Source organism: Sander lucioperca, chromosome 12 (assembly GCF_008315115.2).
Source record: "Sander lucioperca isolate FBNREF2018 chromosome 12, SLUC_FBN_1.2, whole genome shotgun sequence".
Taxonomy (NCBI): Eukaryota; Metazoa; Chordata; class Actinopteri; order Perciformes; family Percidae; genus Sander; species Sander lucioperca.
The window spans coordinates 29,508,602-29,525,685 of record NC_050184.1 but is presented as its reverse complement, the minus strand read 5'-3'; the positions used below and the strand labels follow the sequence as shown (position 1 = coordinate 29,525,685).

Here is a 17,084-nt window from a genome sequence, read left to right as displayed (position 1 = left end):
CTGGCTTTTCATAATATCCAAACCCTTTTTTTTATGTCTTGTGTTTTTACTTTTGTATGACATTTGCACTCAAAGCACATCCTTTGTGGTTGTGCCTATTTAATTATGGAAGGGAGTAATTTCTAAAACATTTTCAAATGAGAAATACATTTTAAATTCTTTAATTTATACCATTGGACCTGAAATGTTTTCAGTCAAATAGTAGTAGAGCTTTTTTTGTTCTATTTCAAACAGCAGGTTATTGGGAATTATATTATCATATGTGTATGTGAAGTTTATTTATCAAAGTACTGTACTTGAGTACAAATTTGAGGTACCTATTTCCATTTCATTATACTACGCATATACTTCTACTCCACTGCATTTCCAGCCAAAAATATGTACTTTTTACTCTAAACCTAACTAAATTTTTACATATTAACATATATTGAACTTACAACTTAAAATATGATGCACTTTTATAGATTAAGCTATCCAACATTATATAAAGTAGTTAAAACTTGCTCCACTGTAACCAACTACAATGGTCATCTTCTGCTTACGTGCTTACTGCTTAATGCACCGCTAATAATAATTCAATAATATAAGATATAATAGTGTAATACTACTCAAGGCCATTTTTCTGAATTGTGAGTACTTTTGCTTTTGATACAAAATACTGCCTTAAAATACAAAACATTTATGCTCTTTCAGAAGTACTGTCGGTTCAATTATGATTGCTCTAATTATACTTCTAAATGAATACTATATGTGTGTGTGTTCCTACTATCTCTGTTTGATGATGATTTACAGCTAATTGTCCAATAAACAGGTCACGATTTGATTCCAGACAACCTTCAGACAAACGGTAATCAGTGTAGTATTTGTTCTGTCTTGAAGTGATCTCATTAATTTTGTTTTGTGCGTCTGTCTCCTGGCAGATGTGGATGAGTGCTCAGAAGGCAACGGCGGATGCCAGCAGATTTGTGTCAACATGATGGGCAGCTATGAGTGCCGCTGCAGAGAAGGATTCCTCCTGAGTGACAACCAGCATACCTGTATCCAAAGGCCTAAAGGTTAATCACACACAGACACACACACACACACACACACACACACACACACACACACACACACATTGATGATTTGTGGAAAACAGCAGGGCATGTTGGTGCATTTGACTCAAGGTTGGATATTGCTTTATGTGGTGAAAGCTCATTATTTAATGCAACATTTAGATGATGATGCAGTTGAATCTTCATGTAACATGCGAATGTTCAGGTCCATGCATTTTTGAGTAATGTGATGAGTTGTGCCCTAACAGGCCTAAATGAAAGGTGAGCAAAGGTAGGTGTCTCCAGTCTGAGGGGGAAAAAAGAAGACAAACAGGGATAAATCTCTTTTTGTTTTCCTCCCACTCTTTCAAATTGGACCAATCTAGTGCTTGGCAGCATTTGAAGGTATCGGTGGTATGAGAGTGGCCTTCGGGGAACTGCGAGCAGAGAAAACAATTAAAGGTGTAGCCTGGGGCAGACACACCTCTTGTTTATAGAGCATTCCTGTGGGATGGAGACATGACAGGAGAAGATACAAAGCCAACCTGCTATGAGGCTTACTCATCCGACACAGGAGCACTGCCGACATGCATACTGTACATTTGTAACGTCATTTTATTTAAAGCAACGCGAGCTGTCAGGCACATATCTCTATTATGGATATTGTTTTGTAGCCAACAATGTAGAATTTTACAAGTCTATGAAACAACAGCACAGTGGTTGTAGTTTATAACAAATCCACTCTAGTTTGTTAAATCCCATATTTTTTGTCATAAAAATAGAACAGTTACTCAGCTCTGCCAGATTTCTTTGCTGCTCTGGAGTTGCCGTATGTATTATTAAATTGTGGGATGGTAAGAACAAAACCTGCTGAGTTACAGTGTGCTGGTTTTAGTCTGTTTGACTTGGATTGTTGTAAATTGTTTAAGTTTTAGCCTTTCCATTCCTAGTGCCAAAGATATTTTGGATCATTCACAAGTTATTTACCTGATGAATCTTATTATCATCATGCACAGACTAAATGCCAACCTGCAATTACAACAATAATGATACTACAGAGTACTTTTCCATTTTTCAAAGGAGGATAAAACCATTTCTGGACATATTTGTGAAGTAGGTGGAGGTCAGTGACTCGAGTCTGTTCGGTGTGTTCCCTGCCGTCATCTGTCGGAGGAGCTGTCGGCCTTCATGTTGGCCGACCTGACTTGCTGGGTCGGAGGGCAGGCAGTCGGACTCACTCCACCAATCTGATTGGTGGAGTGCTAACCCGGAAATAACGAGCGGGATGAGTGACGAACGCCTCTCAAAATCTGACGAAAATCATTTAAACTGACCTTTGTCAATCTGAAATGAAGACAGATTCAGCAACTGTATGGCCTATTTCTTGCCTATTTCGAACAAGCCGCTGTTACTATCGGCTGGAGAAGCCAGACCCACGTGACTTTAATTTTTTGTATTACATCTCGCGCACACGCAGAACGTACGCTCAAGACGGCGTCACTTCGGTGTGTTCCAAGGCACCTTTTGGACCTCGGGGAGCTGACTGATCAGTCCAACTGCCTTTTCTGCCGACGGTCAGCCATCGGGTTGGTGTGTCAGGGGCTTAAGAGTCAGGCTTCTGGGTGGGCGTTTCTCCTGGCAACTGTTGACTGACAGCTGGCGTTGCTAGGAGACGCACTGTCAATTTCCAGGGTGAGCTACTGACTGGAGCCAAGGGGCAACCTCCCGTGCTGAGCAATGAAACATATGCAGAAGTACCAAAAACATTGAGTGTAGGGTGACCAGACGTCCTGGTTTGACCGGGACAGTCCCGATTTTAAGTTGCGTATCCCGAGTACCGACAAAAGCCTGTCGAGATGCTAACATGTCCCGGTTTACACCAACCACTATGAAATTGTCCCGATTGTCAGCGATTACATAGCCGACGTGGTCTTATTATAGCCCGATCATTTACTAAACCCATGTAGAAAGACTAATAAAGCGTTTTAACAGTGTGTGTGTGTGTGTGTGTGTGTGTGTGTGTGTGTGTGTGTGTGTGTGTGTGTGTGTCAGTCAATCATAGCGGTCTGCATCTGCATAATCGGTGCAGCCAACATTACAATGTATATTTGTAAACATTGTTGCAATGCCTCTTCTTATCTGTCTCGTTTTAGAATAACACTGGTAACACTTTACGGTAAGGGTACATGAATTATCATGAATTCATGCATGAATTAATTGATGTAGGCTATGTATTATTATGCATTATGTAATTCATGATTTATGTATTACTGCATTCCTTAATATCCCAAGAATCATCCGGAATTGACATGTTCATAGTCTGTCATTCGTGACCTCATACATGAACAACACAACTAAAGCATTAGGTACGTGGGCACATCATTATGAATTATGATTTATTAAGCATGATCATGATTATTTATTTTTCTGCAAAAACACAAACACAAATTGTGCATAATGATGTACCCACCTTACCTAATGCTTTAGTTGATGTGTTGTTCATGCATGAGGTCATGAATGAGAGGCTATGAACTCGTCAATTCCTGATGATTCATAAGATATAATGGAATGAAGTAATGCACAAATCATGAATTCATTCATGCATGAATTCATAATTCATGTACCCTTACCGTAAAGTTTTACCATAACTTTAGTTCAAGCCTGTGGCAGCAGTTGCAAATAATTCGTTTTGTGCCATGCAATGAAAAATATCTTTTCACAAAGTTTTTCACAAGTTCAGTGGGTGCATTTTCCAAAAGAATGCTTTAATTCTGAAAAATAAAGTTGGTCCCACATGAAACTCACTCAATGTCTTTCGTATTATTTCTTAGATATGTAGGCTACATACGAAGAAAATTCATGAATATTAACTGAGATACCCCATTATGTTGTGAGCAGTAGGCCTACATGTGCTCTTGGCAAAATTGTGTCTAATCTGTCTGTGTCTATGTTTGACCTGGGCTGGCACATGTTCATGTTAAAAAGGGTGTGCGTGCACGAGCACTACGGTCATGCACAAAGTGTCCCGGTTTTAGTTCCGGGAAATCTGGTCACCCTAATCAAGTGGCCACTTGAGGCTGGCTCCAGAAGTGAGTCAATTTCCATAGACCCCCATGTTATAAATGTCCAACTTTACAGCAGAATTAAACATGTTAACAGTCGTTTTTTTTGTCTCTAACTGTCAAGATGGCACCGGCGGGAGCTGCCCACTATGAGCTTCATTTGGGCTTCATTTGGGCTCTTCAGAAACAAATGGGTGACATCACAGACAAGCTGTCCATATTTTTTACAGTCTATGACGGGAGCATGTCAACATTCTAGAAATGATGATACCAGACATTTCCCATTTTTTAACAAGCCCACATAGCGTTAGCTATCTGTTAGCTAACTGTAAGCGATTTAAGATGTCTGTCCCTTTTTATAGCATTAAACAAACAAGCTAGGCTAACTAGCTGCCCTTTGGAAAGTATAAGCTGCGTATGGGCCTAGCTTGCTAACGTAAGCATTGTATTCTCACTAGTTACTTTCCGTCCATGTTTTTTCGCTCCTGCACACATTAAAGGGGAGGGTGGGGACTAGTTAGTGTTAGCTGTCTCTATTTGTGTTTATAGCACATGACCAGACTGTCCAAAGTCAAAGCAACGGATGTTTCTTTAACCTCCATACGTTGAATCAGTCAATTTTATTTATATAGTCCAATATAACAAATCACCAAACATTCACTTCTCCTGGAAACACTCCACTGCAGAACAATAAATAAAACGTAATTCTTTTCTTTTTGGTAATTACAATTTTGACCAAATAAGTCAAAACAGATAGGCTACCACTGATTTCTTAGAAAATATGAATTTTAATTTCAGTTGGACTGTAAAATCAGACACATTTTGCTGCTGTTTTTTTATTATTTATTTTTTATTTCTTAGGTCATCGAGATTTTGACTCCAACATATAAATATCCTTGTTTTTTCCCCCCTGTGCTGTTCTGTGTTGTGCTGTTGCTCTGCGTGTTGTTTGTCACACTACATGTTGCACAGTGTTTCCTGCCTCTGTTCTTTGTTCGGTAGATTTCTCCATAGATTAGAAAAGCAACATCAGAGAAAATGAACAGCTGTTATCACTATCACAAAACACATTTATTCAAGAAGTAATTATCCAGCTGTCTACAGAATCCTTGGCCCCGCCAGTTCGTGTGTGGTGGACCTTTTGGTTCCTGAGGTTTTCAGCATTTGTCGTTCAGAAAGCCCTGACAGCATGTACAGCAGGCTCCGAGTGGCTCTTCATCTCTGCCCTTCTCTTTTCTATGATAACTGCTCGTGCTTGGAGTCATTAGACTGTGATGTTCCTAAGTCCCCTGGATGGTGTACCGAGGATCTTGGAAGTCTGGTTTATGAGATCAGTCTGGCCTAGTAAACTGTCAATGTTTACATTTCATAAACACAGTGTTATTTGAGTGGAGTGAAAAGCTGGATCATGTGTTTCAAAGCACTACTACTATTTCTGTCAGAAGCAGACTGTGAGCACCGGTCCAGTCTCGCCAAGCTCCCCCTGTCTCACCTCTTTTTGTTAATCTTCCATTTTCATATTCAATTTGTCTTTATTGCTTCCAGATGAGACACATTTGGATCAAGAGATTAAAGCTGCCATAAATCTACAAACTTCCTTCACTCATCAGATAGCCGCTCTGTCATCGTTTCATTATTTTCGAAAGACTAACAGACAGAACAACTACTCATCTGATTATTATTACTGCTCTTATTACAACAGTGTGTGTCTCAGGGAAAATGGAAGTAGTGAGGAAGTGGCTCGCTAAGTTATTGGACAATAACCCTACAGAATTGCTGCAAATATCACGTTCCTTGTTTACTGAAAAAAAAAAAAAAATATATATATATATATGCACAAGTGGCTCACGGGGGGGGGGGAAATCATTGAGAAAATTAAAACTGATCTAATCGCCCAGTCAAGTCGGATTAAATGCAACCCTCCATCCATTCTGCAAAACTCCTCTTAAAGAGCGAAGCCTGGGGTGCAGTTTGCTCATGAGCTTTATTGTTCTCATTAAAAAGACATCAGCTTTCTATTTCTTTCATTAATGGGTCAGGTGTGCAACTTCTGCGAGTCTTTCTGTGGACAGTGGAGAGCTGGTCACTGCAGTGTATGTCGATAACAGTCTGTTTCCCCTGCTGGTAGGAAGCCCTTGTTAGCAGTGAGCCTGTGCCAATTAGGCAGCAGGGGTCTGCCAGCCTCTCAGCTAATGACAAGGCTGCTGCTGGCCTGTCTCTTATTAGACCTGCCCCTGCCCCCCCTGAGCAGGAATAACTCCGGCCAAATGAAGGCTCCATCGTCTAGCTGGCCAAAATGTAACAGTTCATTTATTCTCCCCAAACATTCTCCCAGTCAAGAAATAAAGCCTTTTGAAGGCCAGCCAAGGTGCTCAGTGGTTGATTGGAATGCCATTTAGGTCAAGAAGGGTTCCACTGCTTTACGTTTGATTTATTGTCTCTTCTATATAGGAGGATAACAGGCACATACTATATGTGCGTGAGACGGGATCCAGCGTTGGAATTCTGAAATTTCAGGCTCAGTCAACCCACACATCCATAATTTTAGTCCTGTACATTTTTGAAAATCCGGGAGGGCAATTACTTTAAGTGTGCACTGATGGGCTGTGTGCGTGTACGTCACATACTGTATAGTAACTTATGTTTTCAGTCATATTTTCTTCAGCTCAAAATACACATAATATGATTTGAAATCTTCAGCCAAGTTGAAGTGAAATGAGAGGTGCAGTTTTCAACAAGAAGTTGAGTCCTCTGGATCAAACTTCCTGTCACTCTGCCAATCAATATGGCATAAGTGTGGCTGGCATTGTTTGGGAAGCTGTTGAATAGCAGCAAGGAGTCTAAAATGTCACACCAGCATGATGGTATTAGAGTGTTTGAAGCTCATTGCAGGGAAAACTTTGACATAAGCCCCCTGGGTTGTACTCTCACCTTTTACTGCAAAGGAGAAAGCTGTTGATCGGCAACTACATGATTTGAACACAATGTTCCATTTGATGTTCAAGTCATGGTCACCAAAACAACATTTACTTATTTTACCATATTAGAAAAAATAATAGAACAATTCCCTCCATTGCCTTTTATCAGTCACCTGATTGTGGATACAAGCATTGCTCTTTTTCTCTACAGTTGGCCTTGTCTTTCCAGGAAATGTTTACTTTGTCAATGAAATCCTCTTCCTGTGTTTACAACTTTCATTAGCTTCCCAAAGGGGTTGTTACCCCTTGTGCAGCCAATCTCTTCTCTCTATCTCTCTATCTCTCTATCTCTCTCTCGTTCTCTCTCTCTCTCTCTCTCTCTCTCTCTCTCTCTCTCTCTCTCTCTCTCTCTCTCTCTCTCTCTCTCTCTCTCAAATTCAAATATGAACATAATGGACATGATGGACATAATCATACATACGCATAGGCACACAACTCAGTCATTTTCAATTTAATCCTGCTGGAGGCACAATTGGACACTTTCTGTTTTGACATTTATATGTAGACAGTGGCATGTTGACTTCAGGATATGTGTTTTCTGTGCTGGCCAGAACCGCAGCAGTGCAAGAAATGTTCCAATAAATGTGATCAAGTCCATAATAAATGTTTGCATCATATTCTCAGTTAGTTTTGCTCTCCAGCCATCACATTCCTCCTGTATGAAATCAGGCACGGGGTCATTGAACCCCATTTTATTGATGATTTGTTCTAATCGTAAACTGATAAAATGACCTACTTTCTTAGAATGTAATATCCATTTAGCAGACTGTTTGCACATTTTAATTACATGAAGTAATGCGCTGCTAAAGGGCCTGTTTCCATCAGTCCAATGATGCAATGTTTAATACTTAACAATCAAATATATAACTATTTGTATTTGCAAAAAGACACTTGTTTATGTCTTGTGCTGTGTGGATGTCCCACTGTGCAGAAGCCGACACGGTTCTTACACGTTCCCCGTGTTGGTTCTCAGCAGGCCTGCCTGCCTGTCTGTGCATTGGCCACAGAACTGTTTTTACAAGTGTAGAAGTCGCTGCTCCATTGCTCTGCAGCCCAACCGTATAACCAGGCTCTTTTCCTATTCTAGGGAAGTGGAGCGAAGGGAACGCCTCGTGCTCCCATTGCTACGTATTAAGTCTCTCCCGTTGGTCCAACAGCAGAGACAAAGACAAATGGGACACTTTTCCTGTCCCTCTTGTCTTTCTCTGTCCACCCCTCATTTGTTCTGTTCTTACTCTCTGTCCTACATCATCTTCCCTCTTTGTCCAGACTCTACCGAGCCCCATGCCGTGTACCCCCCACCCCCTTCTCCCCCACCCTTGAACAAATATACATCAGTGGCTTGGGCTTTAGCAAATGTTGGCTGCCTTGCCACTGAATTCTCCATACCTCATTTGAGATGGGCATCCCTTTTGCTCGTGGGTTTGTCGAAGGCCATCTATAATTTGGCCAGCCCAGCGTGCTGCTGCGGACTGCCTGAGTGCCAGTGGGGTTTTTCCACTAACACTTGGCTGTCATGGCTTTACCAGAGGGCCAGACTGAGCTCTGTAGAGACAGATGCCTTCTTCAGCAGCCTCTGCCTTTTGATTTTGGAATGAAAATGAAAAGAATGCGTCTCTGTAATGACATACTGTATCTTATATCTTTTGTATGTCTTTATTAAAGAAAGCTCTGCTGCTGTGTTGTCTGTTGTGTTCTGTTAGCAGGATGCCCAGCTCCTTTGGGACTGCACAGTGAGGTGACCTTGATAGAATGAGAGGAGGAGTGAAGGCGAGAGTGGCACGTCCCCAGCAGGTGCTGCACAACTGTCTGTGACACAGATGGGCAGACGCACACAAATTTGCTTGCAACCTGCATACATTATGCAAATACACTTGTGTGTCAATGCATACACATGCATTAATGCAAGTTTCCTACTGTATCTGTTTTACCAGCAGGACTCACTCTCAACTGTACACAAATTTAAAGTGTGTGTGTGTGTGTGTGTGTGTGTGTGTGTGTGTGTGTGTGGTTAAGGTTAGAGTTAGTTCAGTGGCTCCTCTCTGAGAAAAGGGAGTGAAATGAGCAGCCTCAACAAGTCCTTGGGGAAAGGGAGAAAGTCAGCGCTCGAACGACAGACCAAACGGTAGCTCTTGGGTGGAATCTCTGCTCTCTATGAACGGAGTCGATGAGCAAGAGTTACTTACTTGACCGGCTCTGTCTGACCATCTGTGTCGCAGCTCAGCTCGACTCAATCCAGTTCAGCTCCTTTCCCATTCTCCTTTTCATGCGCTGACATTTTTATCCTCCTATTAAAACTTTTAAGGGCCCATTATCTAAGAGGAAGGAATGTTGCTTTAATAGTGTGGTGGCTCCATGCTTAGGCCCCTTCTTTTCCGTTTGTAACCAACCAACACTAGCTAGCTGCTTAATGTCCTCCAGCCAGCGTCGAGAAAAGAGGGGACCGTCTCCCCTCTGAGACGTATGACACCAGCTCAGCACGGACCAGGAGCCTTCTTTTCACTGCCCTAAGCACTCAGAGCAGACTATAAACCCTTGGCATGCCTTCCACTACTTCAGCCCCATTGTTTCTGTCTCTCCACTACATGGTTCTCAGGTTTAAGAGAGCTTGCAGCGCTCTGGTGAAGAACTTGTGGCCTCCTTGGGTCTTTTGTTTGAGGATCTTGTTCGTCGGCATCTTAGCTGGAGCACCCATGTTAACTTTTGCACAGTCCCACATGTGATGTAAAAACTCATACCCTGCTGTTAAAAGTTTACTGTTTTTTGTTTCTTGGTAGGGAGGTTTTAGCTCAGAAGGACAGTCATACAGGGCCTGAAGCTCCTGTGTGTCCATGATACAGATGTTTCACTGCGTCAGAAAATGTGTTTTCAGTTGAGTTCTTTTGCAGTTCAGTGAAGTAAAAGCTAGTCTGGTTCTGAGAGACCGTTTAAATTGCCAGCCACTGGCTAAGATAGTGATTTGAGCTCCAATCAATCTCTCCACACAGCTATCCATTTAGACTGACTTGCCCACAGGAGTCGCTATCATCAGTAAATCATTAAGTACCTTTTCTTCTTTTGCTGTTGTCCTGACCTGCTGGTTTTCAGAAAGGTGGCTGTGATGTGACCTGCACTTAATGCAATGTGTTAACTGTGTAGATGTTGAATATAGGCAGTGTTATGAAAATGTATGGCAAATTTAAGATCTAAGGATTTAGGATTTAAGAAATTTGCTTCAGAGTATAGGAGCTACATAAACGGTCCTGATGCCAGCTATCTCTGCGGGGCTAGCTAGATATCTGGCCGGCCAGTCATGCTCAAAGACCCCGCTGTGGGGGCGGCCTCTAGCTCACCCAGTAAGAGCGTGTGCCCCATGTAGGCTGAGTCCTTGGCAGTGGCCTGGGTTCGAATCCAACCTGCGGTCCTTTGCTGCATGTCATCCCTTCTCTTTCTCTCCCCCTTTCCTGTCTATCCACTGTCACTATCGAATAAAGGGAAAACCCCCCAAAAAGAATCTTTAAAAAAAACAAAACAGCTGTGAGTTGACTGTTCACATCTACATGAGGATTTATTATTTATTTTCCTCTCTCTTTGAGACACTTGACCAAATGGTAAAAAAGAAAAGAAAAACTTCTGGCTCCATTTCGGTGCTGTAGTTAACGTTTTGATCACTTATCAGCTGCAGCTGTCATAGTTGCTAGGTGACAGGAGCGGGCGCTTCAACGCAAACAGGAAATGCTCTGCAGACCAGATTGACTCATTTCGGCTTCCGCTAGGTTCGGCCTTCGTGGGCTTCAAAGGATGCAGCCGAGGCAGACTTCGAAGGCTATGGCCTCCGATGGCTGCAGCCCCTGAATTGGGACATACGTAGCTATAGGCTTCAGGCTTTCAGAACTGCGTGCAGAGTTACTTTTTTGTGTGTTTACAATGGAGAAAAACTGTAATACAGGATTTTTTTCCAGTTTGTAATACTGCAAATAAATATTGCAATATAACTTGCTTTCATGCACCAATCAGGATTCAGATTTAAATTATAATCTAATGACAGTTGGTGGGTTGCATTGAAAACAAGAGACTGTTTTTTTTTTTGTTATTCTCGTAATAAATAATGTTTTACTTGGTTGCTGCTTATTAATTCATCATTATGCTACAGAGAAAGACTTTAAGCCAAGTTTCCAGGGGCTTTAATAAGTATTTTAAAAATAAACAAACAAAAAACTTGATTTCTGGCAAAAGAAAAATGCATCGCATCACTCTAGGCATGCAATTATATGCTCTAGAAAACCAGTTACTTTAAATGCAATCATATGATATTTGGATATTTATATCTATTGAATGAATAGTTTGACATTTTAGGAAACCTCTTTCTTGCAGAGAGTTAGATGAAAAGACGATACCACTCTCCTGTGTACGCTAAATATGAAGCTACAGCCAGGACACGTAAGTTTAGAGCCTACCAGCATTTCTAAAGCTCACTAAATAACATATTACATCTCATTTGAACATGTGAAACAACACATTGTGGTTTTAACATGAATTTTATTTTATAGATTAAACAAACAAAATCTTTATGCTAAGATAAATTAGCCATGAGATTGACATCGATCTTTCCATCAAACTCTCAGCAAGAAAACATATTTCCCAAAATGTCAAACGTCCTTTAACACACAAGCTATTATTTAGCGTACAGGTCAAAAAGAATATTTATTGGCTTCTGGCAACAGTGTCAACTCTTAGTGTTGGGTACAGAGGTCAGGTTAAAGTTGTGGCTCTTTTGCAGACGGAACACTCCCACTTGTTTTCTTGGTTAATTGCAGTGTTCCCTTTTTTACCACAAGTGCAGTAGTTTCGATGACGCCTGTTTGTGTTGAGCAGTGTGAAAACCCATATCCACTCTGGTCAGTCCCTCTGGACTTATTTAAAAGGCTCCCTCTCAATTCCAAGACTTTGGACTCTATTTCCTGTCCAGTTCTGTGCCTATAAAGGGGTCTGTGATCGTTTTTTATTAGTTTCTACATATAGAGTTGTGTTTTATGGGTCAGCAGATCAGGTTTTAGTAGATCGTGGCACAGATGATCTAGCATATTTGGTTTTATTTCTCTCCGTCACTTTGCCATCCATCTTCTTAAAGGATGTTTTTCTTTCTGCTTCCCATCATTTAGTAATGATAAAAACTGAAGGTCTTTAGCAGACAGTTAGAGGGAACAGCACACAGTGGCTGATATCTGGGCCTGGCCTGGAGAAAAGGGCCATTGTGTCAACACTTTGGCTTTTATTGGTCCTCAGAGAGATGAAGGCCGAGGTTCTGGCCTTAGTCTGACATGTTATTGATGGATGGTTGTGTAGCATTCGGAGGGAGAGGGGCTGCATAAAATAAAGGGGGAGTGAAGTGAGTTTTGGGATGCATAATACAACCTTAGTAAGGAATCTTTAGTCTTTTGGGCTTACTTAGTTGGAAATTCAATCCTCTGTTAAGTTCATAGATGTCTTCATTTTTTTTTTTTTTTGCTCTGACCTCAGATAGACACAAAGCCAAGAAAAGGGACTGCTGAATTCCACATCCCACTTAAATATCCACATGACTCGCTGTGAAATTCTGTTGATGCTCATTCATGGTCACTTCACTCAGTCCTGCCATGCCTTTTTCTTTTTGCCATCAGAGCTGAAGCATTGGCCCAGTGTTTGTTTAGTGCTGAGTCTTTGTGAAGCAGGGAGGGCGGTCGCTGCAGTTAGTGTCTGATAGTTCACCCTGTCTGGAACACTGACAAGAGCTCAGGAAGGAAAGTCTAAGAGGATTGTATGACCTTGTGACACTTGTTGACAGACTTAAAGTGATGGAAAGTATTTAACCAGGAGGTCAGAATTGTTTATCAAACTCGCGTCGTCAGCTCCTTGAAGTAAAGAAAGACTCCGAATAGATTTCAGCCACGAGTGGAAATACATAGAAGGGCCGGTTGAGTTCTTGGCAAAACATATGGAAAACAAGAAGGCATAATTAAATGAGGTTACGGTGGCAGGGGTTATAGTACATAAATCAGTAATTAAGCACAGAATGATGTGAAAACACGATTCTGTCAAGATGATATTGTTTTCTCCTTGTAGCCCTCGAGGCAGGTACATAGAAACTGTATGACAGCACGCACTTTTCGAAACTGACACACCACATTTAGACTTAAGACGAAGAGCGCACAAGGTTATATGAACTTTACTAGGTGTTGACACTTCCATGCACATATGCAAATGCTTACATTTATAAAAAAGTTGGCTAATTAAGAAAGTTAGACCTCCAAACACCCTTCATTGCGACAGCAGATTTAATGAGACATTAATGGACATGTCTTCTTGCTCACTGCATCCCTGTTCGCCAGAAGAGAAGGAAACGGTGAGAAATCTGTTTGGATTTTATTGAGCCAGAGAGCTGGGGTTTGTCACTGCATCTGTAGCAGTGGCATGCGTTCACAACTAATAAGTCAAATATCAGTCTTCTCCCGGCAAAGGCAACACTGTTATCACAGTACAGAGCAAAGCAGAGGGAGCACTGCCTCCGTTTGTGTAATAATTCATGACATGAGGGTCTCAAGTCATGGAAATGCATGCTAGGTGTCTGTTGTACCTCGTCATGAAGCATTTATACATCACACAGAAATTATGTATCTTTTGTATGCCGTGTTTAGAAAATGTGCTTTGAATTATGAAAGTTTAGAGGTTTGTCACATTTTTACTGAAGTGCTTCAACCTTGATGACTGATCCCCTTATTTAAGTGCATTTCTCTTTTGATCTCAGTCTCTGCAGGGAGAATTTAACCATGGAGTTTGTTTTTTTTTTTTGCTCAGTGTGTTCCTCCTTTCTTTTCTTTATGGGGGATTACCTCAATTAAAATCACAGGTCTACGGGATCAGCTCCTGCTGGGAGTTTTATCCTTTCTGTAGGCAGCCTCCTTTTTATAGCCTGAACCGAGTGAGCATGTTCCAACACGTGCTTGAATCTTTGTAAAGGGGGTACTGGGCATTTGAGCCTTTTTTTTTTTTACTCCTTATAACAGGTCTGTGACATCTTATTTGAAACCAAACTCTTAGTTTACTGAATGGTCTTTGGCTTTAAAAAAAAAAATTGTGTGTAATCTGTAAAGGCAGTTAAGAGATAAACTGTCTCTCTCTTTCTTGGTCTCACTGTTTCTTTCACAGTGCAACCAGAAGGCTCAAAGGAAGGACCCACCTGCATGGACAAGAATCACGGCTGTGCACACATCTGTAGGGAAACACAGAAGGGTGGCATCTCCTGTGAGTGTCGACCTGGATTCCAGCTCACGGATGACAAGTACTGCAAACGTAAGTCATGTCAACCTGAAGCATAGTTTCCCCTCTGTGACACACACAAAAAAAACACACACACACACACACACACACACACACACGCACACAGGAAAACACACCAGGAGGAGGATTTATAGGCTCCTCATGAAAAGGTGATTGGAGTTGGAAACCTGCCGATGATGGATAATTATACTCATTCCACAAATGCCTTCCAACAGATTTGAAGTAGGCTACTGGCATTTAAGTAACATTACCAAGCCGTGATAATCTCCTGAATAGTCCTCATAAAGAAAAACATGTTTATCAAATGAGGAGCGATCATTTACACAACCAGGGCAAGTGTGGAGGTTACTCGAAGGGGACTGCTGTGATGGACAGCGCACACTTCCTGTTGCTGTGCAACGGAGATCATCCTGTCAGAGCTGGGGCCAGGGCTGATGGGGGATTTGTCTGTGTTTGGATAAGGATTGGAGAAGTGTTATTCTATAGTTTTTTTTCTGTGACAGCCCAGGAAAAGGGCAAAAGTCGCTGGGATGGTAGGGTGCAGACAGGATGGCGGTGGAAGCCTCGGCTCGTTCGTGTTCTTTTTCACTCTGTCATCACAGGTGTGTTAAAAGTGCCAAGGTTAATGCGCCCTTCGTCCGCCAGCAAATAAATGTATTTGCACTTGAAGATTTGCAGACACACACATACTTATACCAAAAATCTTCCCATCATTTATGTGCAGCTGACATGAGTCTTGTACTGTGTTTGTAAGAAATGTCATAAATTATAAAAAATTTCTTCACTTAAAGTTTTTGCCCATTCTGCAGAATCTAACTGGAATGGAAGGAGTCTCTGTTTGTATATCTATCCTTCCATTTTCTCGACAACCGTTCATCCGATTGACTTCACACTTGGCGGGTGTATTGCTGAGGAGCCAAGGAAGTGCAGTGTTGAGTGCAAGCTCTTGAGATCTATATGGGACATATTTATTAGTAGCGCGTTATGTACACACTGTGTAGTGTATTGAGAGGTGACCATTTTTAACTGTTAGACCGCCGAACAGCACACTGGGTACAGCTCGCTCTCCACAGCTCGCCACAGAACATTCAAGAGCAGATGAAGGCAGAGAGACCGGAAAGGTTACATTGTAGCAAACTCATTTCAACATTTCAAGCATCTGCGATGTAACTTTCCGAATGAACGCTTTTGTTCCCAGACATAGCCTGGTCCCAAATAGCTAGCTGTAAGCAAATGACACATATACTAGGGGACGCACCTACTGTATGTCATGGCAGGTGTAATGCTCAGGACCCAAGGAAGCGCAGTGTTGAGTGTGTGGAGTTGTGTGGATGAGTTGTTCTCGAGAAAGCTGCAAGCAGCAATATCAGAGGCCAAGCAATCGGCCTGTTTCGAACTGGGATGTTTTGAACGAGCACTGCGCTAGTTTATTAAATGTCTTAACATGAAGACGGTCTCAGTAGCTTGTAGGCTGGCGCTCTCATACGGAGTGACTTACAATAAGTGCGTAAGTTCAGCCTCTTGCTCGAGGCCACTGGAGCAGCTGTTGGAGAGTTTAGAAAACGTAACCATGTGTAACTCCAATGCATTATGCAAAATTGAGTCTGGGGAGGGATGGATGAATAAAGCAATGATAGTGATACGTGTAATTAACATAGTTCACCAGTTGAGTCTGTAAATATGCAAATCAAGGCACACCCTTCTTCACATTATATACATAGATTTTGATATTAATCTGAGCCCAGCTTTGTAATAAGCGACGAAAATGTTGAAAGGTGTCTAAAGATCTCATGGGTTCACAGTGCTCTAATCATATTGAATTGTGTGAACAGTTTTTTTTTTTTTTTTTCATACCTGAGACTGAGGTGTGACTTTGTTAATCCAATTATTTTAAAGGAACTCCACAATACGTACAGTACAGTTTGTCTCCTTGAAGCCCTCTAAAGGCCTGAGTGCAGTATAAGCCCGCACTATTAACGTCATGGAGCATATGGCCCAGGGAAACAGTATGCATATTATCCTGAAGTTCCAGCTGGGGACCTTTTTGTTACATGTCGTTCTGCTCTCTGTACCCTCATTTCTTGTCACCATTCTACTGTCAACTTTCAAATTAAAACAAGTGTGTATTATCCTGTTTTTACAGTTTATGTTAACCGTGTGCTCTTTGATAGTGACGTGTAACTACGGTAATGGGGGTTGCCAACACATCTGCGAGGAGACAGACCACGGACCCAAGTGTTCGTGCCACATGAAGTTCGTCCTGCACAGCGATGGAAAGACTTGTGTAGGTGAGTCATCTCACCCCGATACAACTACCGAGGGCAAGAAATAATGGCTTTTGAATGAGAAAATGTAGAACCACAAACAATTAACTCAGCACCCAATTTCCGACAGCAAATTTAATTAACATTTGAAAATAGGTTTATTGTGATAGAATGCAAGTTGAAATACAGGCCTTATTACAGTAGCTGTAACACCCCGAGCCTTCTCTCTTGATCTGTGACATACAAGGACAAAAGTCTACCACCTACTGTGCTTTCCCCTCTTCTGCTGCTGCTGCTGCTCCAGTAACCTCTGAGTCCCTGCATCTGCTTTGGCTTTTCTTCCTTCTTTTTCTCTTTACTGGGCACAGTGCAACAGCTCTCCTTATTCCTCTCGGTTTGTTAGCCATGCAGTCAGACAGACACCTTCTATTAGCCCTTGGGTCAGTTCCT

General features: G+C 41.7%; 1 protein-coding gene across 2 annotated transcripts in view; it reads left to right on the top strand.

The window, feature by feature from the left end:
• scube3 (signal peptide, CUB domain, EGF-like 3) overlaps positions 1-17,084 on the top strand; it is an 84,462-nt gene that overhangs the window by 35,358 nt on the left and 32,020 nt on the right. For both annotated transcript variants that reach the window (XM_031316725.2, XM_031316724.2), the window contains exons 4-6: positions 921-1,055; positions 14,239-14,382; positions 16,542-16,658. In XM_031316725.2, the coding sequence (XP_031172585.1) occupies positions 921-1,055; positions 14,239-14,382; positions 16,542-16,658 (396 nt within the window). The remainder of the gene's footprint in view (positions 1-920; positions 1,056-14,238; positions 14,383-16,541; positions 16,659-17,084) is intronic.